This window comes from Cervus elaphus, chromosome 13 (assembly GCF_910594005.1).
Source record: "Cervus elaphus chromosome 13, mCerEla1.1, whole genome shotgun sequence".
NCBI lineage: Eukaryota > Metazoa > Chordata > Mammalia > Artiodactyla > Cervidae > Cervus > Cervus elaphus.
In genome coordinates, this window is record NC_057827.1 from 24686190 (window position 1) to 24709697 (window position 23508).

The 23508-nt window shown below is 52.7% G+C and overlaps 1 protein-coding gene across 2 annotated transcripts in view; it reads right to left on the reverse strand.

The window, feature by feature from the left end:
• Positions 1-4144: 4144 nt before the first annotated feature.
• LOC122706727 (alanyl aminopeptidase, membrane) overlaps positions 4145-23508 on the reverse strand; it is a 29156-nt gene continuing 9792 nt past the window's right edge. For both annotated transcript variants that reach the window (XM_043922136.1, XM_043922135.1), the window contains exons 2-21: positions 20448-21426; positions 19756-19898; positions 19494-19633; positions 18708-18834; positions 18464-18618; positions 18087-18200; positions 17843-17986; positions 17655-17720; positions 17472-17537; positions 15695-15870; positions 15352-15431; positions 13985-14118; positions 13810-13865; positions 12363-12510; positions 10642-10733; positions 9985-10095; positions 9688-9855; positions 8549-8689; positions 7884-7965; positions 4145-4751 (exon numbers count right to left, since the gene is read on the reverse strand). In XM_043922136.1, coding sequence (XP_043778071.1) covers positions 4602-4751; positions 7884-7965; positions 8549-8689; positions 9688-9855; positions 9985-10095; positions 10642-10733; positions 12363-12510; positions 13810-13865; positions 13985-14118; positions 15352-15431; positions 15695-15870; positions 17472-17537; positions 17655-17720; positions 17843-17986; positions 18087-18200; positions 18464-18618; positions 18708-18834; positions 19494-19633; positions 19756-19898; positions 20448-21052 — 2898 coding nt within the window. In that variant the 5' untranslated portion in view covers positions 21053-21426 and the 3' untranslated portion in view covers positions 4145-4601. The remainder of the gene's footprint in view (positions 4752-7883; positions 7966-8548; positions 8690-9687; positions 9856-9984; positions 10096-10641; positions 10734-12362; positions 12511-13809; positions 13866-13984; positions 14119-15351; positions 15432-15694; positions 15871-17471; positions 17538-17654; positions 17721-17842; positions 17987-18086; positions 18201-18463; positions 18619-18707; positions 18835-19493; positions 19634-19755; positions 19899-20447; positions 21427-23508) is intronic.

Below are 23508 nucleotides of genomic sequence, written 5' to 3' on the forward strand. Positions count from 1 at the left end.
CTGGGGGGCGGGTGGGGAGTGGGAAGAAATCTATATGCTTAGATTTTGTACTTCTTAAAAAAACACACACACACAAAAAATTTGGTTTGTCTGTTTTTCTTCTGTCCACCTGGGTTTTTATTGCTTCTGGAAAAAGAAAAATGTTCCCATAGGGCAAGGAACAAGTCATGCTGCTTTTCCCCTCCGGAAATCCAGGCCTACTGAGGTTGATGTAGGCCCTCACTTGCCAATTTGACAGTAATTATCGTGCAGGGGCTCCACCTGGCCTGCTGGGCAAGGTGGGTTAACGCTTGGGCCTGTCCCCTTGCCTCAACCCCACTACCATGGCCCTTTCCCATTCTCCTGGCTGCATTCCTGCTGACCCACAGGGCTCTTTCACAGTTAGGTGAAATTGTTTCCCAAAAGGTGTTTGTGCGTGGCTCCCACGTGCTGTTGTTCAGTCACTCAGTTGTGTCCAGCTCTTTGCAACTCCGTGGACTATAGCATGCCAGGTTCCCGGTCCTTCACTGTCTGCCGGAATTTGCTCAGATTCATGTCCATTGAGTCAGTGATGCCATCCAACTATCTCATCCTCTGCCACCCCCTTCTCCTTTTGCTTTAAGTCTCAGTATCGGAGTCTTTTCCTATGGGTTAGGTCCAGTGGATTATTTTACTGGGGCTGCCATGAGACAGCCTAGTCAGAGCCTCCCTTGGTCTTTATGGCAGCCTCATAGAAATGGAGCCAGGCTGGGGACCGTTCTAATGGTGCAGTGTGAGAGAAGGGGCAGGAGGAAGACCAGAGCGTGAGTTCCCACACGCAGGGCCTCCCATCTGACCCGCTGTCTGCTGATATGCCCTTTGACCACAGGCAAGTCACTTCTCTGTGCCTCAGTTTCCCCATCTCTTAAAAGAGGAACTGGTTTAGGTGACCAGTCCCCCAACCTTTCAGAAGTGGGTTCTGTTTCCTACCCCAGGGCCCTCTGTAGGAGCTGCCAGCCCCCTCAGAGGAGGAGGAAACCTCACCCGAGGTTGCATACAGCAAGGAGATGGACACAGGGTGCCACCGCCCTGGGTGTACATTCATTCAGCTCTTAACTCTGTGTAACCGTGGGCAAGCTTCAAAACCTCCCTGAGCCTCTGTCTCCGCAGCTGTGAAGTGAAGACAATTATAAACCCTACCTCTCGGTTCTTAGGCTTGGCACACAGTAATTACTCAATGCTTCCCAGGTAGCTCAGTGGGAAAGAATCTGCTTATCAATGCAGGAGACGTGGGTTTGATCCCTGGTTCAGGAATATCCCTTAGAAAAGTAAATGGCAACCCACTCTAGTATTCTTATCTAGAGAATCCCATGGACAGAGGAGCCTGGCGAGCTACAGTCCATGGGGTCGCGAAGAGTTGGACACATCTTAGCAACTAAACAAGAACAACAAAAGCTCAATACAGAATACCTGAAGAGTCACCTGACCCCAGAGATGCTCCAGTCCAGTGGTCCCTTCACCTGATTACAGGTTGAGTCATCTGGTTCCAGGGTCCTACCCTGAGAGTGCATCGAGCCAGGACCTGGGAACCTGGGGCTGAGGCCCAACCAGGTCCAGGAGCAATGGATATTTTTTGCTCTTTTCATTTTTATGAAAACAGGTCCGGAGAGAGGAGAACTCTATCTGGCCCTTCAGCTGGGTTGGAACTTCAAGACCCTGACTCCCTGTCCAGTGCTCTTTCCTTCTTAAGAAGACCCAAGGTCTTGGCTCCATAGTCACACAACACCTGCACAGACGGCGGAGCTGAATAACCGCCCGTCTCCTTCCTTTGGCTCCCACCTATCTGGGCATAGTCTTTATAGGGACAGAGAGAAGTACTTCCTGGTCCAGTCACTGATGACATCGGCAGGGGCTGGAGTGGAGCTCCCACCAGCAACAGCCAGAGCTGAGCGTCTTCTAGAAGTTGGCAACCCTGTTCTCCCAACTCCCCTCAAGAGATGTTCCTTTGGGAGATACAAAGGCAGAGGCAAAAGGCTGATGTCACCCCAGCTGGAGTTGCCTGGGACACTTCCTAGTTGCTGCTGAAGTGGGGGAAGCAGGGCCCAGGGGGGTTAGGTCAACCCCCCCACCCCTGTCCTTACCCTTTGGGAGCGCAGGCTCAGCCCTGCCCCTCAGGATCATCAGCCCCTTGCCTCCATTTATGGCTCCGTCCCAGGCAGGCCGCTCTTGGCTGCACCTCCACTAAGGCCTTGCAGGGGAGGCTGGTCCCCTCTCTGGGATGACTGGCCTACCCATACCTTCCTGGGGACCCAGGCACCATCCATGGGAGATTGGACATTTGCTGAGTACCTCTCCCAGGCCTTTCAATTACCCTGCAGTGCAGAGGGCATGCCTCCTGAGGAGTCTCCTGGAGGGGGGTAGGTGAGCGAAGGCACCACCAGCTGCTGCTTCTGGCTCATCTTAAGGACTTGCCATCTCCCGCTGGCTGGGAGAGGTGGATCCACCTGTTGACAAATCTCTGGACCGAGGCTGAGCGACTGGACTTCTAGTCACTTCCTGTTCTGCCTACCACCTGCAAACAGGTCTCTGGCTCTGCCTGTCCCTTTTGCGTCCTCCAGACAGATTTCCTCCAGCCACACAGGCGTTGTGAATGCCAGTGCTGTGAGCGGTCAGGTGATGAGCAGGTAACTACCACATCCCCAAATGGAGGCTCGCTTCCGCTCCTGCACCGGCATTAGAGCCAGAGTCTTAATATCCCTGCTCCACAGTTTCTTTATCTCAAAACTGAGATAAAGACGGTCCTTATCTCCCTGTTGGGAACCAAATGAGATAATGCGCATAAACGCTTAGCCGAGTGCCAGGCTCGGAGACTAGAGTCCCCGCTGACTCTTCTACCCGGGGGGCCAGCTCTCCCCCAGAGACCCTAGATGGTGGGTCTGGTCCCTTCCCCAGCAGGGACCCCAGAAGGTCAAGTGCCAGCCGAAGCCACTGAGCCCTGGGGACCGGAAGGGCTGGTCCAGAGGGGCTGGGCTGGGCTGGGGGGAGCCTCCTGGTTGGTGGAGGGACCCACAACCAAGGCTGGCCCCGCCCCTTGGCCCCACCCCACCCTTTGACGTGCGGAAGGCAATGGAGCGCAGAGGAGCCTTCCTGGACCCAGGCCCTCTGGCGCGAGCTTCTCACAAGAGGCTAGGAGGGAAAGGGCCAATGGGGCCTTGAGCAGGAGACAGCTCTCCTTGAGTGTCAGACTGTGCGCTAAGTACGTGACTCTCAGATCCACACACCAACCGTATGATATGCATCATGCAAGCTTAGTCTGTCAGTCATGTCTGACTCTTTGTGACCCCATGGACTGGAGCTCACCAGGATCCTCTGTCCATGGAATTCTCCAGGCAAGAATATTGGAGTGGGTTGCCATTTCCTTCTCCAGGGGAACCTCCCGACCCAGAGATCAAATCCACATCTCCTGCATTGGCAGGCGGATTCTTTACCACTGCGCCACCTGGGAAGCCAACCCTATGATATAAAATGTCTTTATACCGCAGATGAGGAAACCAAAGCCTAGAGGGTGGAGAAACACTGCCTGGAGCAGCTCACAGGTGATGTCAACTGAAGGTGACCCCTGAGGTGCCTGGACTGTCTTTTCCCACCCTCTGTCCCCCCCCCCCCCCCCCCCCCGCCTCCCCGCCCCCAACCCAAGCAGCCTTGGGCACTCAGCTGGGCCTCCTTTGCCAAGAAATTTCCACCAAGGCCAATGTGGGCCGAGGAGCCCTGTGGGTCCCAGACCTTCTCCTCAGAGTTGGCCCTGATCACTGGCTGCCCCAGGTGATGATCTGGAGGGCACCTGTCTTCTTCTGCAGGCTACTCTTGAAAACAACCAGTTTAAAAATGGAGGAATTTCCCTGATAGTCCAGTGGTTAAAAATCCACCTGCCAATGCAGGGAACACAGGTTTGATCTCTGCTTCGGGAACTAAGATCCTACATACCACAGAGCAACTAGAGAGCCTGTGTGCTACCACTAGAGAAAGCCCGTGTGCCACAACAAAGACCCAGCACAGCCAAAATTTTTAAAAAAATTAATTTTTAAAAAACTGATATGTCACCCTGGGATCCTGGCAATGTGGCAGGACATGCCCTTGGCCTATGTGCAGACCCATTCTGCTCAAGTTCAGTAATGAGTCTGGAAGCTCATCTAGAAATCTTTTATTTACATTTTATCTTAGAAAAAAATATACAGATCTGGTGCTCTGTAGACTTATCAGTTCCAGGGTCTTTAGGAGAGGATAGGAGATGGCACAAGGCAGCCCCCAAGGCCATCCATCATCCACTGAGGACTTCTCATCTGACCCTGGAGCTGGACTCCCTGAGATCAGACCCAGAGCCTTGGGCGACAGGAGCCATGCCAAGCCTGGGGTGCCATTGGCGTGAGGGGCAGGAGCTGGGAGGCACTTGGACAGTCTGAGCATCAGAAACTGGAGTGGTCCCCTGGGAGGAGTGGAGTGAACATGGGCCAGAGACTCTGTCCCCAAGGGGAGGACGCTGGTGCCTCAGGCTTCAGAAATAGGGGCCCTGCCGTGGGTCCCTGGGACAGAGGCGTGTGGGCATCTCACATAGGGACCAGGTGAATGTACGGACCAGAGACTGTTTAGCTGTGTGCTATGAACCAGTTTAACACCACCTCCTTGTTCTCCTTCACCCACTTGATATTGGCTTTGGTCTTCTCCAGGGCTTGCTCCAGAGCCCGTGTTCCTGAGCCGAAGCCGACATCCATGTTGTTCTCCTTGAACTCCTCCAGCTGCCAGGAAAAGGATACTTCTGAGCCTCAGGCTGGGTCTCTAACACAGCCCTGAGGAGAGGGCTACCAGGTCCTCTATCCCTCCCGGCCATGTTAGAGCCCCTGTGGATAGGGAATCCTTCCCTCTCTCTGCCAGATGTGAAAAACGACAGCCCCAAAGGTCAACCAGGCTCCTATGTGTATTTGGACTTCACTGTGAGGTTCTTCATTGAGCTGATGCTCTGTTTTTAATTGAAATACAATCTTAATCCAATCAAGGGAGGAAAGAAGGACAAACTAAACAGGCACCACAAGGGAGCAAGCAGCCAAATTCAAAATGTATAGAAATGGCCACTTCTATAGCACACATGACCTGGCTGCTTGAGCAAATAAGTGGGTTATTTTTTTTTTTTAAGATTAAAATATGTATTAGTACTGGAGGTTGTAGCAATGGCAATTAGGCAAGAAAATGAAATTAAAAGCATCCAGAAAGGAAGAAGTAAACTATTTCTATTTACAGATGACCCAATTTTATACACAGAAAACTCCAAGGAATTGAAATGGAAAAAAAGCACAACTATTAAAACTTGAGTTCAATAAGTTTTCAGGATACAAGATCAATATACAAAAATTAATTGTATTTCTATACACTAGCTATGAAAAATCTGAAAACAAAATTAAGAAAACAGTTCCATTAACAATAGCATCAAAAAGAATAAAATACTTAGGAATAAATTTGACAAAAGAAGTGCAAGACTGGTATGTGGAAAACTAAAAAATATTGTTGAGAAAAATTAAGAAGACCTAAATAAAAGGGGGAAAAAGACTTAAATAAATCTGTGTTAATGCATTGGTAGATTTAATATTACTAACATGGAAATGCTCCCCGAATTGATCCACAGATTCAGTGCAATCCCTATCTAAATTTCAACTGTCCTTTTTTTGCAGAAATTGGCAAGCTGATTCATAAAGAAATTCATAAAGAAATGCAAAGACTCAGAATAGCAAAATGACTTTGGAAAAGAACAAAGTTGGAGGGCTTACAATCCAAATTTAAAACTCACTACAAATCTATGATAAGACAACACTGCTAACCTAAATATAAACAGATAGATTAGTGAAATAGAATTGAGAGTCCAGAAATGGACCCTAACATTTATAGTCAATTGATTTTCAACAAAGGTGTCAAGATCATTCAATAGGTGAAAGAATAGTCATTTTATCAACAGAGGAATGGTTAAAGAAGATGTGGTACATGTATACAATGGAATATTACTCAGCCATTAAAAAGGACAAAATAATGCCATTTGCCACAACATGGATGGACCTAGAGATTGTCATACTAAGTGAAGTAAATCAGACAGAAAAAGACAAATATATGTTATCACTTACATGTGGAATCTAACTTTAAAAATGATATAAATGAACTTATTTATAAAACAGAAAAAGACTTACAGATATGGGAAACAAATTTATGGTTACAAAAGGGGAAACATGGGGGGTGAGGAGGGATAAATCAGGAACTTAGAATTTAGCACTATAAGCTAGATAACCAATATTCTATGATAACCTGTATGAGAAAAGAATCTGAAAAAGAATGAATGTATATGTATATGTATGTATATGTATATGTATATGTGTATGTATATGTATATGTATATGAATGTATATGTATAACTGATTCACTATGCTGCAACCGGAAACTATCACAACATTGTAAATCAACTATACTCCAATGACTTTTTTTAAAAAAATTAATAATATTACAAAAAAGAATAGTCCTTTAAATAAATGGGACTGGGACAACTGGATAACCACATGCAAAAGAATGAAGTTGGACCTCTGCCTTACACCATACACAGAAATCAAGTCAAACTGATCACTCCTAAATGTAAGAGCTAAGATGATAAGAATCTTAGTAAGAAGCATAGATACTACTTCAGATTGGTAATTGTTTCTTATATATGACACATAAAGCACAAGCAGCAGAAGAAAAATAGTAAGTTAGACTTCATCAAAATAAAAAAACTTCTGTGTATCAAAGACATTGTAAAGAGATTGAAAGGACAATTCACAAAATCAGAGAAAATACTTGCAAATCATGTGTCTAATAAGGGCCTGATATCTAGGATATATAAAGAACTCTTAAAACTCACAATAAAAAGACAAATACACTAATGAAAAACTGAATGAAGGATTTAAATACATTCCTCCAAAGAAGATATATGAATGACCAAAAAGCACGTGAAAAGATGCTCAACATCATGAGTCATCAGAGACATGAAACTCATAACCATGAGATACACTTTAACTTTAAAAAAAAGATGTACTTTGAAAAAAAAAGGAAAATAACAATTTTCCCCTAAACATAAAGAAATTGGAACCTTCATACATTGCTGATGGGAATGTAAATTGATGCAGTTGCTTTAAAAAACATTTTGGTGGTTTCTCAAAAAATATAGTTATCAAATGACCTAGCAATTCCACTCCTAGGAATACATTCAAAGGAAGTGAAAACAGAGATTCACTTAAAAATGTGTAAAAGGGACTTCCCTGACAGTCCAATGGTTAAGACTCTGCACTCTTAATTAAAGCAGGGGCCTTGGGTTCAATCCCTGGTTGGGGAACTAAGATCTCGCCAGCTGCCGTGGCATGCCAAAAAACAAAAGAGAGAGAGAGCGAATTTGAAAATGTCCTGGATATAGGATGATAGTAAGGAATTGTTCATTTTCTTGGGTTTGCTAATGATACATTATGTTTTAAAATTTTCTTTACTTTAGGTATGACCAAAGTGTTTACAAATGAAATTATATAATATCAGAGATTCGCTTGAAGACTATCTGCCCCTAAAAAAAAGTGTCGGCAAATGTTGCTAATCATTCAATCTGAATAATGGGTACATGGACGGTCATTATATTATTCTCTGTACCTTTTGCCAATACAAAAATTCCAAGATGAATAACTGCGATTGAACTGTGACATTTAAGAAGTCTGGATACCCAGCTTCCTCTGCACATGGAGAAAGCCTGACCACATGGAGCCCCACTGCCTTATGAACACCCCCTGCCTTTCGGTGGGAGCTGAGTGGCGGCTGTCCCCCGAGACTGGGGATGGGCCTCCGGGGCATGAGCCCCACGGTCCCAGGCTTCTTACCTGCTGGAGCTCAAAGTCAGTGGAGAATCTTCGGGTCACACCCTGGATGAGGTTGGAGAAGGAGAAGGAACCACCGCCATAACTGCAGGACGGGAGGAGAGAGAGGAGCCATGAGTGGGGTGGGGAAGCAATGTTCAGTGACTGGCGGGCAACACACTGTCCCTATCTCAAAGATGCAAGGCAGTGACACACCCAAGGAGACACCACTAGGGACCTAAAGCCAGGCTTGACCACATGTCCTTGTTCCCATCTCTTCAGCGAACACTCCCACCAGGCAGACTTTCTTCCCCCAAGTGGGAAAGGGAGGGCCAGACCCCACTGCCTTGTCTTTCAATTCCTGCCCCTACAGACCTCAAGCTGGATTCACCTGGTTTTTTGTTTTGTCTGTTTTTTGTGGCATTTTTTTTTTTGGCTGCACTGCGAGGCATGTGGAAACTTAGTTCCCTGACCAGGGATTGAACCTGAGCCCCCTTCATTGGAAGCACAGAGTCTGAACCCCTGGACCACCGGGGAAGCCCCTGGATTCTCTTTGGACCACGCCGATGCTGTGTCTGGTCTCTACTCCTGACCTTGTGGGGTCTGGCGCACACAAGGGGACCCACCCCTACCCCCAGGGGACCCAGCCTTGGTGGGAGCTTCCCCTAACAAGCTCTTGGCAGACTCACTCCACAAAGAGTTTCTTCCAGTTGCTCCGGATGAAGTCCCAGGCCAGAGACTGCCCGATGACGTTGCTGGCAATGCTGGTAATGGTGGAGGTGGCGTCCTGCTTCCGGATGAGGTCGGGGTTCAGGGTGTAACTCAGGTACCTGTGAGGTCAGCATGCTGTGCAGTGAGTTAAAGGAGCCTGCTTGCCCCAGCCCCCCACACTCATCCTGCGTCCTTTCCTGCATTCCTCTCCTGCATCTTCTCAACATCCCTTCAGAATGCTGCGGGTTGAAGCCCACTTGGTCCTACCTCCCTCTCAGATGGGAGCCTAAGCAGTCCCCTAAGCAGGGTCACTGGTTATGCCAGGTGTCATACTTGGCATAGACCAGGTGTCTGATAAATATCTAGTGATGAATGAAGGAAGGAAGGGGTGATTCCTACATCAGGTAGAGTGGCCACTCCTGTCTTTGACATTGAGGGTGGCTCTTCTTTACTGATGTCCAGGAGATGGCAATATGAGGCACACAATGGGAGCCAGGAGCCCTCATCTAAGGGTTAGGGGGTGCCCACCTGGATGTCCAGAAGGACTCAGGTCCATCTGCAGCAGGACTATCTTGTTGTTGTTGTTTAGTCGCTAAGTCGTGTCCGACTCTTTTGCGACCCCATGGTCTGTAGCCCACCAGGCTCCTCTGTCCATGGGATTTCCCAGGCAAGAATACTGGAGTGGGTTGCCATTTCCTCCTCCAGGGGATCTTCCTGACCCAGGGATCAAACCCAGGTGTCCTGCATCACAGGTGGATTCTTTACCACTGAGCCACCTGGGAAGCCCGTGCCAAGACCCTTGAGAGAGAGGTAAAGGCCAGGAGAAATGCAGCAGTTAGAAGCACAGGATGTGGGCCAAGATTCAGACTCAAATCTTGGTTGTTGTTTTTTTTTTTTTAACTTAGTAAAGCTTCTGGACTTTGGGAGAGTTGTTTTGCTTCTCTGAGCCTCTGTGTCTTCATCTGTAAAATGGGAAACACACTGCCCCACTGCACGGGCTAGGAAGGATCCCACAAAGGAGAGTGTGGACGCCTGGCTGTTCTTTCTCCCCCACATTGGGACCCTGGTCTCCGGTGGGAGGGGAACTCATCCAGTCCTGTCCAGCTCTGGTCCTCACCTGTTCAGGAGCCAGATGTGGTTGGTGCAGGCCAGCGCTGAGCGGAGTTTGTCAGCTTCATTAACCAGCTGTGCCTGTTTTAACTGACTCCAGGCAAAGTCCCACTCTTCCTGGCCGCCCTGGGCAATGGCATTGCAGTAGATGGTGGACCGCAGGTTGGGGTCGATCCTGGCATGGAGTTGGGGGTGTCAGGGGTGGAGAAGCAGCAAGGGGGCAGGGGATGAGGGTCTGATGAGGACAGGGCTGTGAGCTTGAGGGACAGATAAAGATCAGGGGACAAGCAGGGGACACACTCACGGATTAACTTGAGAGTTGTTCATCCACTGTTTGAAAAGTGTTTTGGCCAGCTCTTCACACTTAGACAACCCATTGGAGCAGGCAGTGCTGACGGCGTTAATCTCGCTGTATCTGCACAGGGGGTGATGACACTGTCAGCGTGCCTGGTCCTGACTCCAGCAAAGACTCCCCTTGTCCTTATGCCCAGTCACTTCAGTTGTGTCTGACCCTTTGCGACCCTGTGGACTGTAGCCCGTCTGCTGGCATATAACTCCAGGCAGGGCAGCAGGCCCGGGGCTCTAAGGCCACAGCCCACTCACCCTTTGGCGGCTTTGCTTCTTGCCTCGTACAGCCCAGGGAGGGCTGGCACAGACCCCAGCCCCACCTTTAACACCTAGAGTCTGCATGACCATGCCAGTGAGGGGACCAGGGAGGTTCAGTTTGGTCCTTCGCACAAAGAGGCCAGACGGGTTCACAGGCCGCACAGAGCTTCGGGGCAGGGCTCCCCACTCCTGGGTGGGGCCGGGGAGTGGGCGGTTTCCTCCCTGACTGGTTGCCCCGGTCTAGCCAGGAATTGTGAAATTTGGAGGAGGATGCTGTGGGAACTTGCTCTGGGCTTCCCAGGTCAGGGTGTCGGGGCCACCTGTGGTCTCCAGGCCCGAGACAGGTCATACTCACTGGTCCATCAGGTTTTCTGGGATCTCAGTCCAGTTATTGGTGAGTTGTTCAAAATATAGGAAGATGGGTTCAATCTGCTTCCTGAGGTATTTCTAGGGAAAAGAAAACATGAATTGCTTCAAAGAGGAGACTCATGCTTGGGGCTTCCCTGGTGATCCAGTGATTAAGAATTTGCCTTGCAATGCAGGGGGCTCGGGTTGGATCCCTGGCCAGGGAATTAAGATCCCACATGCCTTAGGGCAACTAAGCCCACTGCAGCAACTAGAGAGTCTGTGCGCCGCAATGGAAGATCCCCCGTGATGCAGTGAAGACATCCGTGTGCTGCAGCTAAGAGCCGACACAGCCAAATAAGTAAGTAAATATTAAAAACTAAGACCCAACACAGCCAAATAAGTAAGTAAATAAATATTTAAAAAAAAAAACAAAGAGGAGACTCAAGCCTGACCCACCTGGAGTCCCATGGAGCCTCTGACGTGAGTGACCACGCGTCGCAAGGGTTAATGGTTACAGAAGCAAGAGGCCAGAGGCCAAGGGAGTAACCCAAGGCCAGACAGTTCTCCAAGGGGCCAGGTTTCAGATGACTGATCTGAGATTCTTTCTCCTCAAAGCCTCCACCAGTTCTGACACTCCATGTCTAAATGTCACTATTTCCTAATATCGTTTTAGGGCCTACCATTCCCCCACCGCCCGATGGTAAGTATTCTGCCTTTATTGTGGGGAACTTAGAAAACTCCGTAAAGCATAAGCAGAAAATACTAACCATCCCAAAGTGCTAAGAAAGTGTTAGTTGCTCAGTCTTGTCCTACTCTTTGAGACCCCATAGACTGTAGCCCACCAGGCTCCTCTGTCCACGGAATTATCCAAGCAAGAATACTGGAGAATCATTTGGTGTATGCCTAAGGCCGACTCATATTGATGTATGGCAAAAACCATCACAATATTGTAAAGAAATTATCCTCCAATTAAAATAAATAAATGAAAAAAAACAAAACAAAGAATACAGGAGTGGATTGCCATTCCCCTTGCCGAGGGATCTTCCTGACCCAGGGAGGGAACCTGCGTCTCTCGCATTATAGGATTCTTTATCACTGAGCCACCAGGGAAGTCCAGTGACTACATAATATTCCATCAAATGGATATTCTAGCTTACTTAACCAATCCCCAACTGTTGGGCATTTAAGGGTTTTTGGTTTTCTTGTCTTTATAAACCACACTGCAGTGAACATCCCTCTGCATTCAGTTATGGATACAGAGCAAGCAGTTTGCCTCTGTCTCTGATCTCACCTCCCCAACCCCCCATCCCCTCCCTCTACCTTCCCCTCAAGCTTCCAAACTGTTAACATCTGCTAGGCAAGCAGAGGCCCGTTCTTTTCACAGAGGATTCTTTGGGGCTGAAGAGGATTGCTGGAGGCCACACAACAGGTTGAAGGCTTCGCCCCCACTCCCATCCCCTTCCTGTACTGTGGCTTTTTCTGTTGCCTTCTGATAGTGCTAATGTCCAGATTTAGCAAACTTTGCTAGAAGTCTTTCCATTTCTTGCCGTGCCCAACTTGCTCACCTTCTCAATCCCTGCTCCCTTCACCCCTCCATCCCTCCTGATCTCTCACCACTACCAAGGACCTGGTGTGGTATCACCACTCCAGGCAATATTTCTATTCACTGCCTCGTGGCGTCATTTCAGGCACTGGGGAACTGACCCTGGTGTGCCCCTCAGCACGTACCTGCATGGGGCCGTAGACCTCCGTGCGGTCGAACATGAGCTTGAAGTAGTTCAGACTGCTGATGGCGGCCTGCCAGGGCATGTACTCTCTCTCATTGTTCAGGAAGAGGGTGTTGTTCAGCGCCAGGGTGACAGGGATCGTATGGGCACTGGGAATAGATAGAGGGGCTCAAGCCCAGCCCAGGCTCTCTGTGGGAACCCCAGCCCCCTCCTAGAGCCCAAGGTCGCAGAGGCCCAAATGATCAGCTCCAGCCTTCACCTGGTGGGGCTGGGGGGAGGGGTAGTGGACGCTCACCCACTGCCAGTCACATTCCCTTGCTCAGTATCCCCATTTTACAGATGAGGAAACTGAGGCTCAGAGAGGTGACGTGCCTTGCCAAAGGCCACACAGACCTTAAGAGACAGATCTGAGATTCAAAAAGACAAGAGGCCTTTGCTCTCTGCTCTGCCCACTTCTCTGATTTGCTTGGCCCCCTGAGATTTCCTCCCTTCATCTTCTCAGGCCATCTATTCATAAATGTCCATGGTCCATGTCTATGGGTGACATCACTTACATCAAAGAACTTAGCACCTGCCGGCGCTTACACACACAGCAGCTGCTCAATAAATCTCTGTTTATCTGTGCCTGCCTCTCTCCTGTCGTGTCCTTCCCAGGTTTTTCAGCCTGACCTCCCTCGTAGCTCAGTCGGTAAAGGGTAAAGAATCTGCCTGCAGTGCAGGAGACATTGGTTCGATCCCTGGGTTGGGGAGATCCCCTAGAGAAGTAAACGGCAACCCACTCCAGTATTCTTGCCTGGAGAATTCCATGGACAGAGGAGCCTGGCGGGCTATAGACCATGAGGTCACAAGAGTCGGACATGACTGAGCGACTAAAGAGAGAGACAGAAGCATGCATGCGTGCTTAGTCGCTTCAGTTGTGTTCGACTCTGTGCAATCCTATGGACTGTAGCCCGCCAGGCTCCTCTGTCCATGGGAATCCTAGGCAGTGCCCTTCTCCGGGGGATATTCCTGAGCCAGGGATCGAACCCGAGTCTCTTAAGTTTCCTGCATTGGCAGCTGGGTTCTTTACCACTAGCGCCACCTCGGAAGCCTGACCCACAGGTAGCACTCAGGAAAACCTGGGTGTTGTGGAGCACACTGGAGTTCCAGAGTTGGACAGATCTGTATCTGGCTGTCATGAGTTACTGTGTGACCTCAGGCAAGATGCTCAGACTCTGAGACTCTGATTCCTTCTCTGGGAACTCTGGGCTGAATGGTGATACTGTCTGGGGCTGTGGGGCCAAGGGAGGGGTGTCCCGAAGCACAGGGAGCCAGCACCCCATTCCTGGCACACGATGAGGACCACGGGAGGGAGAACATGGGCTCTCACTATGGGGTCACACTTGCCAAGTCGCCGGGCTTCCACCGCTGAGCCGGTGGGGCCCGAGGGAGAAGGGGCGGGCACTCACCTGGCCAGGTTGAAGCTGTCATAGATGACCTGCGCCCGGTTGATGACAGGGATGACCTAGAAGGGGCAATAGAGCATGTGACCTTGGGCGGGCCATGGGGCAGGCCCTGCAGTCTGGGCTGCCACCTTGGGACTGGGCCTTGGGCAGTGGACGGCATGGCCCGGCAGGCACCCACCTCCGGCCTTGACATCAGCTGATTCTGAATCTTCTTCCAGTTGTTCTCGTCGTAGTTCACCTGGTAATAGCCCGTTACGTTGATGTTCAGCAGGACCCATTCATCCGCTGTGGTTTTGAAGAGGTTACTCTGGCCTGTGGGGAGAGACGAGAGCTGGGCAAGGCTGCTCAGAAGGCCCCGGGCCCTCCCCCCTCCAGGCCTTGGCGGAACCGCCTCCCGGGCAGCCTGGCAGCAGCTGGCCCTCAGGCCACTGGGCCCACACCAAGGCGAGGGGCAGAGAAGAAGGGTGGGACCGGGTGCCCGGACAAACTCTGGCGGGTGACCTTGGACAGACCAACTGCCATCTGTGAACCTCAGTGGCCAGGCCAGTGACACCAGCTGGGACAACTCCATCGGCAACCCCCCTCCAGCTCAGACTCAACGCCCCAGGCCGCTGCTCCGTCTGCCATCTTTCCATCACACCCAGGAAGCGCCTCCCATCCAGTTAGCCCTCCAGCACTGCTCATCTCTTCCTGGGGGTTCCACGCCCCCTCCTCTCAGGTCTACCTCCAGCCTTCCTCCTGTCAGCTGGAGGGGCTCCTTGCATACCTGCAGATCAGACTCAATCCCTTTGGCTCCTCCTGGCCTGAGGACATTGTCTCCTGCAGCCGACAGGGACCCGGTTCACCTCAAGGCTGCTCCTCTGTCTCAGCCAAGCTCAGTCCCCACGTTCTCTCCTACCTCAAGCCTCACACTTGCTATTGACTCTGCCTGGACAGCTTCTCTCTGCCACTGTTAGCCCAGTGAACTCCTGCTCGTCCTCTGACTCAATTCACCTCTTCCAGGAAGCCTTTCCTCACCTCTCCATAAAGTGAAAGCCTCCTTATTCTCTGATCTCTGCCTGCCTGCCCCAGAGGCTATAAACGCCTCTGATAAAGTACTCTGCACAGCTCCAGAAAGTATGAATGGCTTGTCTTCCTTCCCTTCATCTGCAGCCTTGGCTTAGGCAGGGGATGACCTGCCCTGACCTTGGTTTCCTCGGTGCCTGGCTGAGCAGGACCGCTCATGCTACGTGCCAGGCACTGTTGTGAACATTTCATGGAAATCCTCTCCCTTAATCTTCACACAACTCAATGGGTGTAGATGTTGTCCCCAGCCCCATGTTACAGGTGGGGAAATGGAGACCAGCGACAGATGGTAACTTGACTGGGGTCACACAGCTGGGCAGCAACAGAGTAGAAATTAGAACCAAAGAAGCTGGCTCCACTTGTTGAATGAAAGGATGAAGGACACCCCCAAGGATGAGGCCTGCCAGAACCCCAGAACACGGGCCAGGAGCTGGGAGGATGGCCTGGGGATTACTGTCCCCTAGGGGAGGGCCGGATTACTTGTCTTTTCGCCCCGAAGCCAGTAGTGTTCTTGCGGCTGGCCATTTCTGATGGATGAGATGGGAACAATCCACAGATAGCTGCAACAAGAAATTCCAGAGGCCAGGGGTGAGAAACGGCAGCTCTTGGCCACTGCCAGCGAAAAACAGTCCTGCCCAGGCTCCCAGTTTCTGCCTGACTCTGGCACTGAACGCCCTCCTCCTCCTGGCCCAGGAGCGAGACTGACACCAACCACTAGGGCAGAGGCCACAGCGGGCCAGCCCTGCTACGGCCAGAGGGTCTCACGGCAGCCGCTCCTGAGAACCTCCCCGGGACGCCTGTCTCAGTGACCCCATGTGCTCACTTGAATTCTGAAGGGCGGGTGACGGTGGAGTTGGGGTCAAGGAGGAAGTGGTTCTGGGAGATGGTCCCTGTGTTAGTATCCACGGTGATGACAGGGAAGCCCATCTGTAGGGTCCAGCGGTCCATGATGGCACTCACGGTGTCTGGCAGCACGATGGACGACTGATCGTTCACAGCCTTGGGCAGGGGCGATGGTGCAGCCATGAGCGGACGGCCATCCTCTCCCCCACCATTCTCCCCTGGGCACCCCTGCCCTCTCCTTAGGGTGCCACCTTGCTGGGAGGTACTGGAGGAGCTCCGGGCCGCGAGGTTGTAGCTGGGCTCCCAGCCTGCCTCGCCCTCCTCTCAGCTGCCCAGTGCTGGACGAGCCAAGAGCTTTCCAGCCTCTGGTTCATTCTGTGTTGATTAAGGAAATCTGCATGCCGCCCCCCCAAACCCAACACTCTGTGATCAAGCCTGAGGCGGGTGTGTGTTAGGGAGGGGCACCCAGGATGCCCCATGGTTCAGCCTGAACAAATCTGGGAAGACAGGCAAGGGGAGGAGACAGAGATAAAGGAAAACCAGTGTCCCCAAGTCACAGGCAGGGCGAAGGAGAGGGCTGTGGGCGATGTGAAGGAAACACACGCCGATGGGGGTCTGGGGATGGACTTAGGATGGTTGTTATTGTCTTAAATCTTTTCTCACGTGTGCCTATTGCTTTCATAATAACAAAAAACCAACCACGCTTGTTAATAACGGAGAAAATTAAAAACTAAGAAGAGCATAGACGAGGGCAGAAGCTACTATCAGAAGGTGCAAGCTGAGAGGGAGAGGATCTCTGGGGGGCTGCAGAGAGAGGGGGTTAGGGGAGAGGGAGGGGGAGATGCAGCTTGGAGGGGTGTCAGTGTGGAGGAGGGTTCGGCTTTGGAGGAAAGGAACTGGAAACTGAGGTTGGGCAAGGCAGACAGTGGAAGCAGAGAGGCACTGAGCCTGGGGGAGGCTGGGGCGGGGAACCAGGCTCACGACAGAGGGATGCTGGGCTGGAGAATGGCCAGGAGGGCCCAGGAGCCCACCTGTGACTCTGTGACAAGGCCCGGTATCTCCCCTCCCGGGTCAGGCTGGTCATGGCGTGCGGGCACATGGAGGGGTCAGCTGGGCTGACCAGGGCCACAGAGAAGGGGTGGGAGATGATGGAGGGTGATGGAGAGGGTGCAGACGCCAGGCTCAGGAGAGGGGGGGAGGGCCAGGCGGGAGGGTGGGGGTGGTCAGAGGGTCTGCCCCAGACCCCTCGGGGTCTGAGTGGACAGGAATGTGAGGTGGGGCTGGACGGGAGGGTCAGAGGGCTTGCTGAGGGTGCTGGTGCGTGCAAAGTAGTGCCTGGGAGGAGCTGGGTGGGGCACAGGGCAGCCAGGAGTGCTGAGCTGGTGAATGACTGGCTCCAAATTCCAGGGAGATGATGGCTTGGGCTTGGGAAACCTGAGAGCCCGTTTCCTCAACCCTCAGAGGAGGGTGTTCCCCAGCTCCCCTCAGAGACTTCACTATTGTGCAAGGTGGCTGGGGGGGCACCTGCCAGGCTCTTGACCCAGGCTCTGGCTGCACCTCCTTCAAAGAGCCATCACTGCACCCACTTTACAGAGGAGCAGCCAATGAGCAGGCCAGGCTCCAGATGTCCTGCCTGGGGGGTGGGGTAAGCAGGGAGCTGGGCACCTTCTCGCCCATGGGGGTGCTGCCGGCCCTTGGGCTTTCAGCATCTCAGGACCCCCCACAGAACGTCTTCAGGAGGGCTGGTTGGTACTGACCATCTGCAGGTGTTCCCACAGGTTCAGGTAGGTGGTGTTCTGATATTCAAAGGTCTGCAAGTAGGACTGTGGAAAGAGAGCTAGGTAAGGGTGGAGTTGTGGCCCCAGGCTCGGCCACAGCCTCTGTGAGGCCAGGGCTCAGAGGAAACACCCCCCACCCTGTGACTGGCTGAGGATCCTCACCGCCAGGCCCTTCTTGAACAGATCCTCAGTCAGGAAATTCGAGAGCATCCGGATGACCGAGGCTCCCTGTGGAGGGGAGGGAGCTCAGGAGGCTGCCTCGAGCCAGCCGGGGGACCCTGTGTCCCCATCACCGCCCTCCCCACCCACCCCCCGACTGTCTGAGGACCAGCGTGGGGGCTGGGCAGCACCTTGCTGTAGGAGATGGTATCAAACATCTCGCTGATCTGGGCAGGGGTGTTGACCTCGTCGGCAGGGGTGGTCAGTGGGTGAGAGGTGACCAGCGCGTCCACGGCCATCACACGGTACACATCATTTGGCACAGTGAGGTCTTTCTGCAAACCCCCAACAGCCAATCAGGGGACTGGCCTCGGAGGGGGTGATCCAGGCCATCCCCCATCCCAGACCCCAGCGGTCTCCAGGCAGGGGGCTCACCAGATTCCAGGTGGGCTCTGCATAGTCAGCTCCCAGGTACTCCACATAGGAGGCAAAGCCCTCGTTCAGCCACAGGTCATTCCACCAGGCCAGGGTCACCAGGTTCCCAAACCACTGTAGGGGGGAGGGGTCAGTCCAGCAAACCACGCAGACCTCCCAGTCACTAACGGTGTTGGGGCTACCCTTTGCCGAGTGCTCCCCACACTCCAGTCTTGAGCTGGAGGCTTTACCGACTTCATCCTGACTCCTCCCCGAACCCCCTGGCCAGGTGGAATCCCCCCTCCCTTCTCAGCTTCCAAGGACAGAGACACGACTTGTGCCATCTCCGCCTGGACCCCCCACGTTCTTGGTCTGCGCTCCCCATGATGGGGGGATACCTGGTGGGCCAGCTCATGAGCAATCACAGTGACTACTCGCTCTTTGTTGCTGCTGGAGGAAGACTGAGGGTCATAGAGCAGCGCGTTCTCCCGGTAGGTCACCAGCCCCCAATTCTCCATGGCACCGGCATTGAAGTCGGGCAGGGCAATCTGGTCTGAGGAGGCCAGGCAGTTGGCAAGATGTCCTCCAGGAATGAGGGGGGAGACCCATTCACTTCCCCCCAGCTCGAGGCCCCTCACTCACCGGATTTGGGGAGTGGGTAGGCTGTGTTGTAATGACTGGCAAAGAAGCTCAGGATGGGACCTGTCACATTCAGGGCATAAAGGCCATGGTTGTCTGCAGTTGCTTTTGGCCGAGCCCAGATCCGGATCTGCAAAGATAGGAGAGATCAGGGGCCCTTCCTGGGTCCCCGTGCAGGTGGGCCAAGTCCCAGAGTCTGGCAGGCTGGTGACCAACCAGGTTAAACTGGGAGGCTTGGTCAGCGGGGAGTGTGTGGAGGCGGGGGTGTCTCTCTTGGAGTTGTAGGGAGGGGCCTGCGGGGAATGAGCCATGGCCACTCTCTGTCTGGCACCCAGGAATCGGGAACTCCCTTCATGAGGGGTGCGTGCATACTAATTTGCTTCCGTCGTGTCTGACTCTCTGCAACCCCATGGACTGTAGCCCGCCAGGCTCTTCTGTCCATGGGGATTCTCCATGACAATTCTCCAGGCAAGAATCCTGGAGCAGGTTGCCATTTCCTTCTCCAGGGGATTTTCCCCACCCAGGGATTGAACCTGTGCCTCCTGCGGCTCCGGCACTGCAGGCGGATTCTTTACCACTGAGCCACTGGGGAAGACCCCGTTAATGAGGAAGGTCCTACTTTTCAGATGCAGAGACTGAGGCTCAGAGAACTAAAGACACCTGCCCAAGATGACTCACAGCTGGGGTTCACACACTGCCTAGGGGCTGGGACCAGGATGAGGATAAACAGGAAAGTCTCCCAGGCCAGGACCAACCCTGGGGAAGGCGAGGTGAGCTTGGGCCTCATACCTGGACGCCACTGGGCTCCACTGACTCCACACTCGTGAACTCGCTCACAATGTAGGCCAGGAGATACGTGGACATTACAGGCGTGGTTTGGAATTCAGTGACGTTCCAGTCGGGCTCTCCCTCAAGCGGGACACTAGGACCTGGGCAGGGAGCATGCAGGCCTATGGAGGTGCGCCCCCTCCCCTGCCCCTACGCCCCAGCCCTGGGGGGAGGGTCTGCTTTCCCAGGTCCAGGCCGTGAGGCCCCAGCCAGACCTGCTCACCTTTGGGTGGCATGTTGGACAGGGCTGTGAGTTCCTTGGGGTGGATGATGGTGATGTTAAATGTGGCCTTCATGGCAGGCTCATCAAAGCAGGGGAAAGACTTCCGGGCATCTGTGGACTGCATCTGTGTGGTGGCCAGCACCCTGCCCAGAGCAGGGGGTTAGAGGGTGCACCCACAGAGTGTCTGTGCCCATGGGGTGTGCAGGGTGGGGGCTGCAGGGTGTGGCTGGGTGTGCAGCGGGGCGGGCTCACAGATGCTGCCTGGCCTCATCCCTGTCCCCATACCCCCCACCCCCGCTTTCCTCTCTCCCAGGCCGCCTCGAGGCTGACAGGCCAGCTGATGTGGGCGATCAGAGCTCCTTCCAGACTCAGGGTCAAAGTCCTGACTGCCCCCATCCTGTATTAGCCGGAAGACACTGGCACATTTCTCTCCTCAGAGCCTGTTCTCTTATCTATCCAAGGTGGCTTTCAGTGTTCATCCCTGACTCCCGATTGAGTGGGGTGGCGGGGGGTGGAGGGGGGCTTGGGGAAACGGCTGAATGTCTTGGGAACTTTGGATGGGGCGATGGACCAGCCAAGGGCTTTGGAACGTTCAAAGGCCTGGAATCCAAGCCCTTCCTTGGCCCCCAGGATCCTGCTCTGTTCCGGCGTCTAGGATCCGCCCCCACCCGGCAGACCCACCTCGGACTTACTTTTTGACATTGTCGTCCATGTACTCGCTGCGGTAGAAGCCCGCCAGGTCATCAGCCAGCTCCCCCTGAAAGGTGGTCTCCATCTCGTACATCTTGCCCGCCTCCAGCGAGCTCTTGAGGTGCACCACCAGGTACTCAGTGATCAACACCAGCTCAGTCCTGTCGATTTCGGGGGCCTGGGCACCCCCCACACCCCTCAGGACCACCAAGTGCCCATCCTGGGAGGTGTAGTTGAGCTTCTTGCTGTGGATGATAATGACGTCCGTGGACTCCTTGCAGATGAAGCGGACGGCGCTTGAGCCCGTGAAGATATACAGGCCATTCTCGTTGGGAGTGAGGTAGGGCCTCAGCGTCACCCTGTAGGAGTCGGGCAAGAGGGTTGTGGGAAGGCGGTATCGGTTCCACGGCTTGCTCTGGTCCAAAGTGGTGGCCGAGGTGGTTGTTGGGCTCGTGGGGCTCGTGGGGGCCGCGGTGCCACGCTCGGCATTCTTGTTCTTCTCCTGGGCGTACACCACAGACAGAGCGATGATGGTGGCCACAGCCGCCACACCCAGGAGAATGGCCAGGATGCCCAGGGCCTTGGAAATGAAGAATCCTTTGGCCATGGTGAGGACGGGGAGGGAGCTTGGGGAGGCTCAGGAACGGGCAGGGAACAGGGCAGCCTCAGACCAGGCTTATATCCCTGAAGGGGAGGGGCCCCAGAGCCTGCAAAGACTGGGCAAAAATTAACCAGGGCTCAGACAGGCGAAGGTCACTGGGCTGAGTGGAAACACGCTCTATCCAGGTTTCCAAGAGCAGATCCAGAAACAGGGTGCGTGGAGTGCGGCTCGGGGCGGCGGGGGGGGGGGGGTGCCTGAAGGGAGCAATCTGTGTCCGGTATCCAGTTACAGGCCTCCTGGGAGCCCCACCAAGGGCTGAAGGGCAGGCAGGCGGCCAGCGGGGAGAGGTAGCAGCCAGGTGGCTTGGATGTGCCTGCGAGCTGAGACATGGGCAGAGAAACAAGAGGATGGAGGTTAGATCCAGGAGGTTAGGAGGACTTCCCGGGGGCAGCAGGTGGGAGGTGGAGAGAAAGAGAGAGTCGGCTTCCGGCTCGGATCAAGAGCAAGTTAGTCACCCCTGTGGTTGGATGGGGGCCCGGGGTGCCCCAGAGCCATGGCCCCAGCCTCCCTTGCATTCTTCCAGAGCAAGGAGTTCTTCCAGGTCCCCTCCCTTTCCCTTCTTGCCAAAAACTTTCCCCTCAATTATCAGCACACTGAGTAGAATGAAATGAAGTTGTTTTGCCTTTTTTTTTTTTAAAAGAGAGGAGGCTGGTGGAGCCTTAACCTCTTCCCAGCCATGACCTTGAGCAGGTAATTTTACCTTTCTGAGACCCCTTTCTTCAAACACACATGTTAGAATTCATTTCTCAGGTTTGTTGAACAGATTTAATGAGAAAACATATTAAGCACCATCTACTATAGTAGAGGGCTTCCCAGGTGGCTCAGTGGTAAAGAATCCTCCTGCCAATGCAGGAGATGCAAGAGATGTGAGTTCAAACCCTGGGTCAGGAAGACCCCTTGGAGGAAATGGCAACCCACTCCAGTATTCCTGCCTGGGAAATCCCATGGACAGAGGAGCCTGGTGGGCTACAGTCTGAGGAGTCGCCAAGAGTCAGACATAACTGAGTGACTGAGCACACACATTATAGTAGGACCTGAAAGTCCTTTGTTCTTTTTTCCTAGAAGTCAACCATCTACCCCTGGGGAAAATGAAGATATTACTTATCATACTCAACACAGTATGTTCTTACAGGAATATGATGTTCATTGTTACCCCTCCCCTCCACCAGCCCAGTTTCTCAGACTTCAACACTGCCTGATTCTCATCCCAACATTCAACTCACCCTGCCCCCCAGTCTCACCGTGCCCTAGGTCAAAGCCATCTTCATTGTTTATATGGGCACTGCTAGACCCTCATGGACTCCTCGCTAACATTTGGGCCCCTCAAACCCTGAATATTCATTGGAAGGACTGATGCTGAAGCTGAAGCTCCAATACTTTGGCCACCTGATGCAAAGAGCCAACTTGTTGGAAAAGACCCTAATGCCAGGAAAGACTGAAAGCAGAAGAAGGGAATGACAGAGCATGAGATGGTTGGATGGCATCACTGACTCAATAGACATGAGTGTGAGTCAGCTCTGGGAGATAGTGAAGGACAGGGAAGCCTTGTGTGCTGCAGTTCATGGGGTTGCAAAGAGTCAGACAGGACTTGTTGACTGAACAAAAGCAACAACAAAACCAGTTTGCTACATAAATTGAATCACTTTGCACCACTGCTTAAAAGTGTCCTTTTGCTCTCTGAATTCAGACCAAATCTTCTAAGGATACCCACAAGTCAAGTGCTGTCAGCTGGCTCACTGCCTCACCTCATTCTCACCACAGTCCCCTCTGCTGTGGAAACTCTAGCCAATCTGGCCTTCGTCCAGTCCATCTACCACAGGACCTTTGCACATGCAATGCTCTCTGCTTGGAGCATCTTCCCCCCACTCTTGCCCTGGTGACTCCCTACTTATTCTTCAAGTCTTTCTCAGAGAAGATACCCTGGCCTCCCTGACCAGGTCAAGCTCCTGAGAACCGCAAACCTCTCTTCAAAGCCCTATAAGTTGGCATAGTTTTCCATTTGATTTGTGTGGTGATGACCTGAGTCCTTCCCCTTCCCCCACAACCAGCAGACCCCCATGAGAGCAGTCCATGGCTGCTTCTGCTCACTGATGGTGTCAGGCACGTAGTAGTCACTCAATACATATTTGGGTTTTTTAATGTATAGTTTTAAAATTTTATTTATTTACTTTTGGCTGCCCTGGGTCTTCACTGAGCAGGCAGGCTTTTCTCTAGCTGCAGGGGGCGGGGGCTGCTCTCCAGTTGGCTTTTCTCATCGTGGAGCACGGGCTCTAGAGCGTGGGCTAAGTAGTCATGGCACATGGGCTTAGATGCTCCATGGCATATGGGATCTTCCCAGACCAGGGATCAAACCCATGTACCCTGCATTGGCAGGTGGATTCTTCACCACTGGACCACCAGGA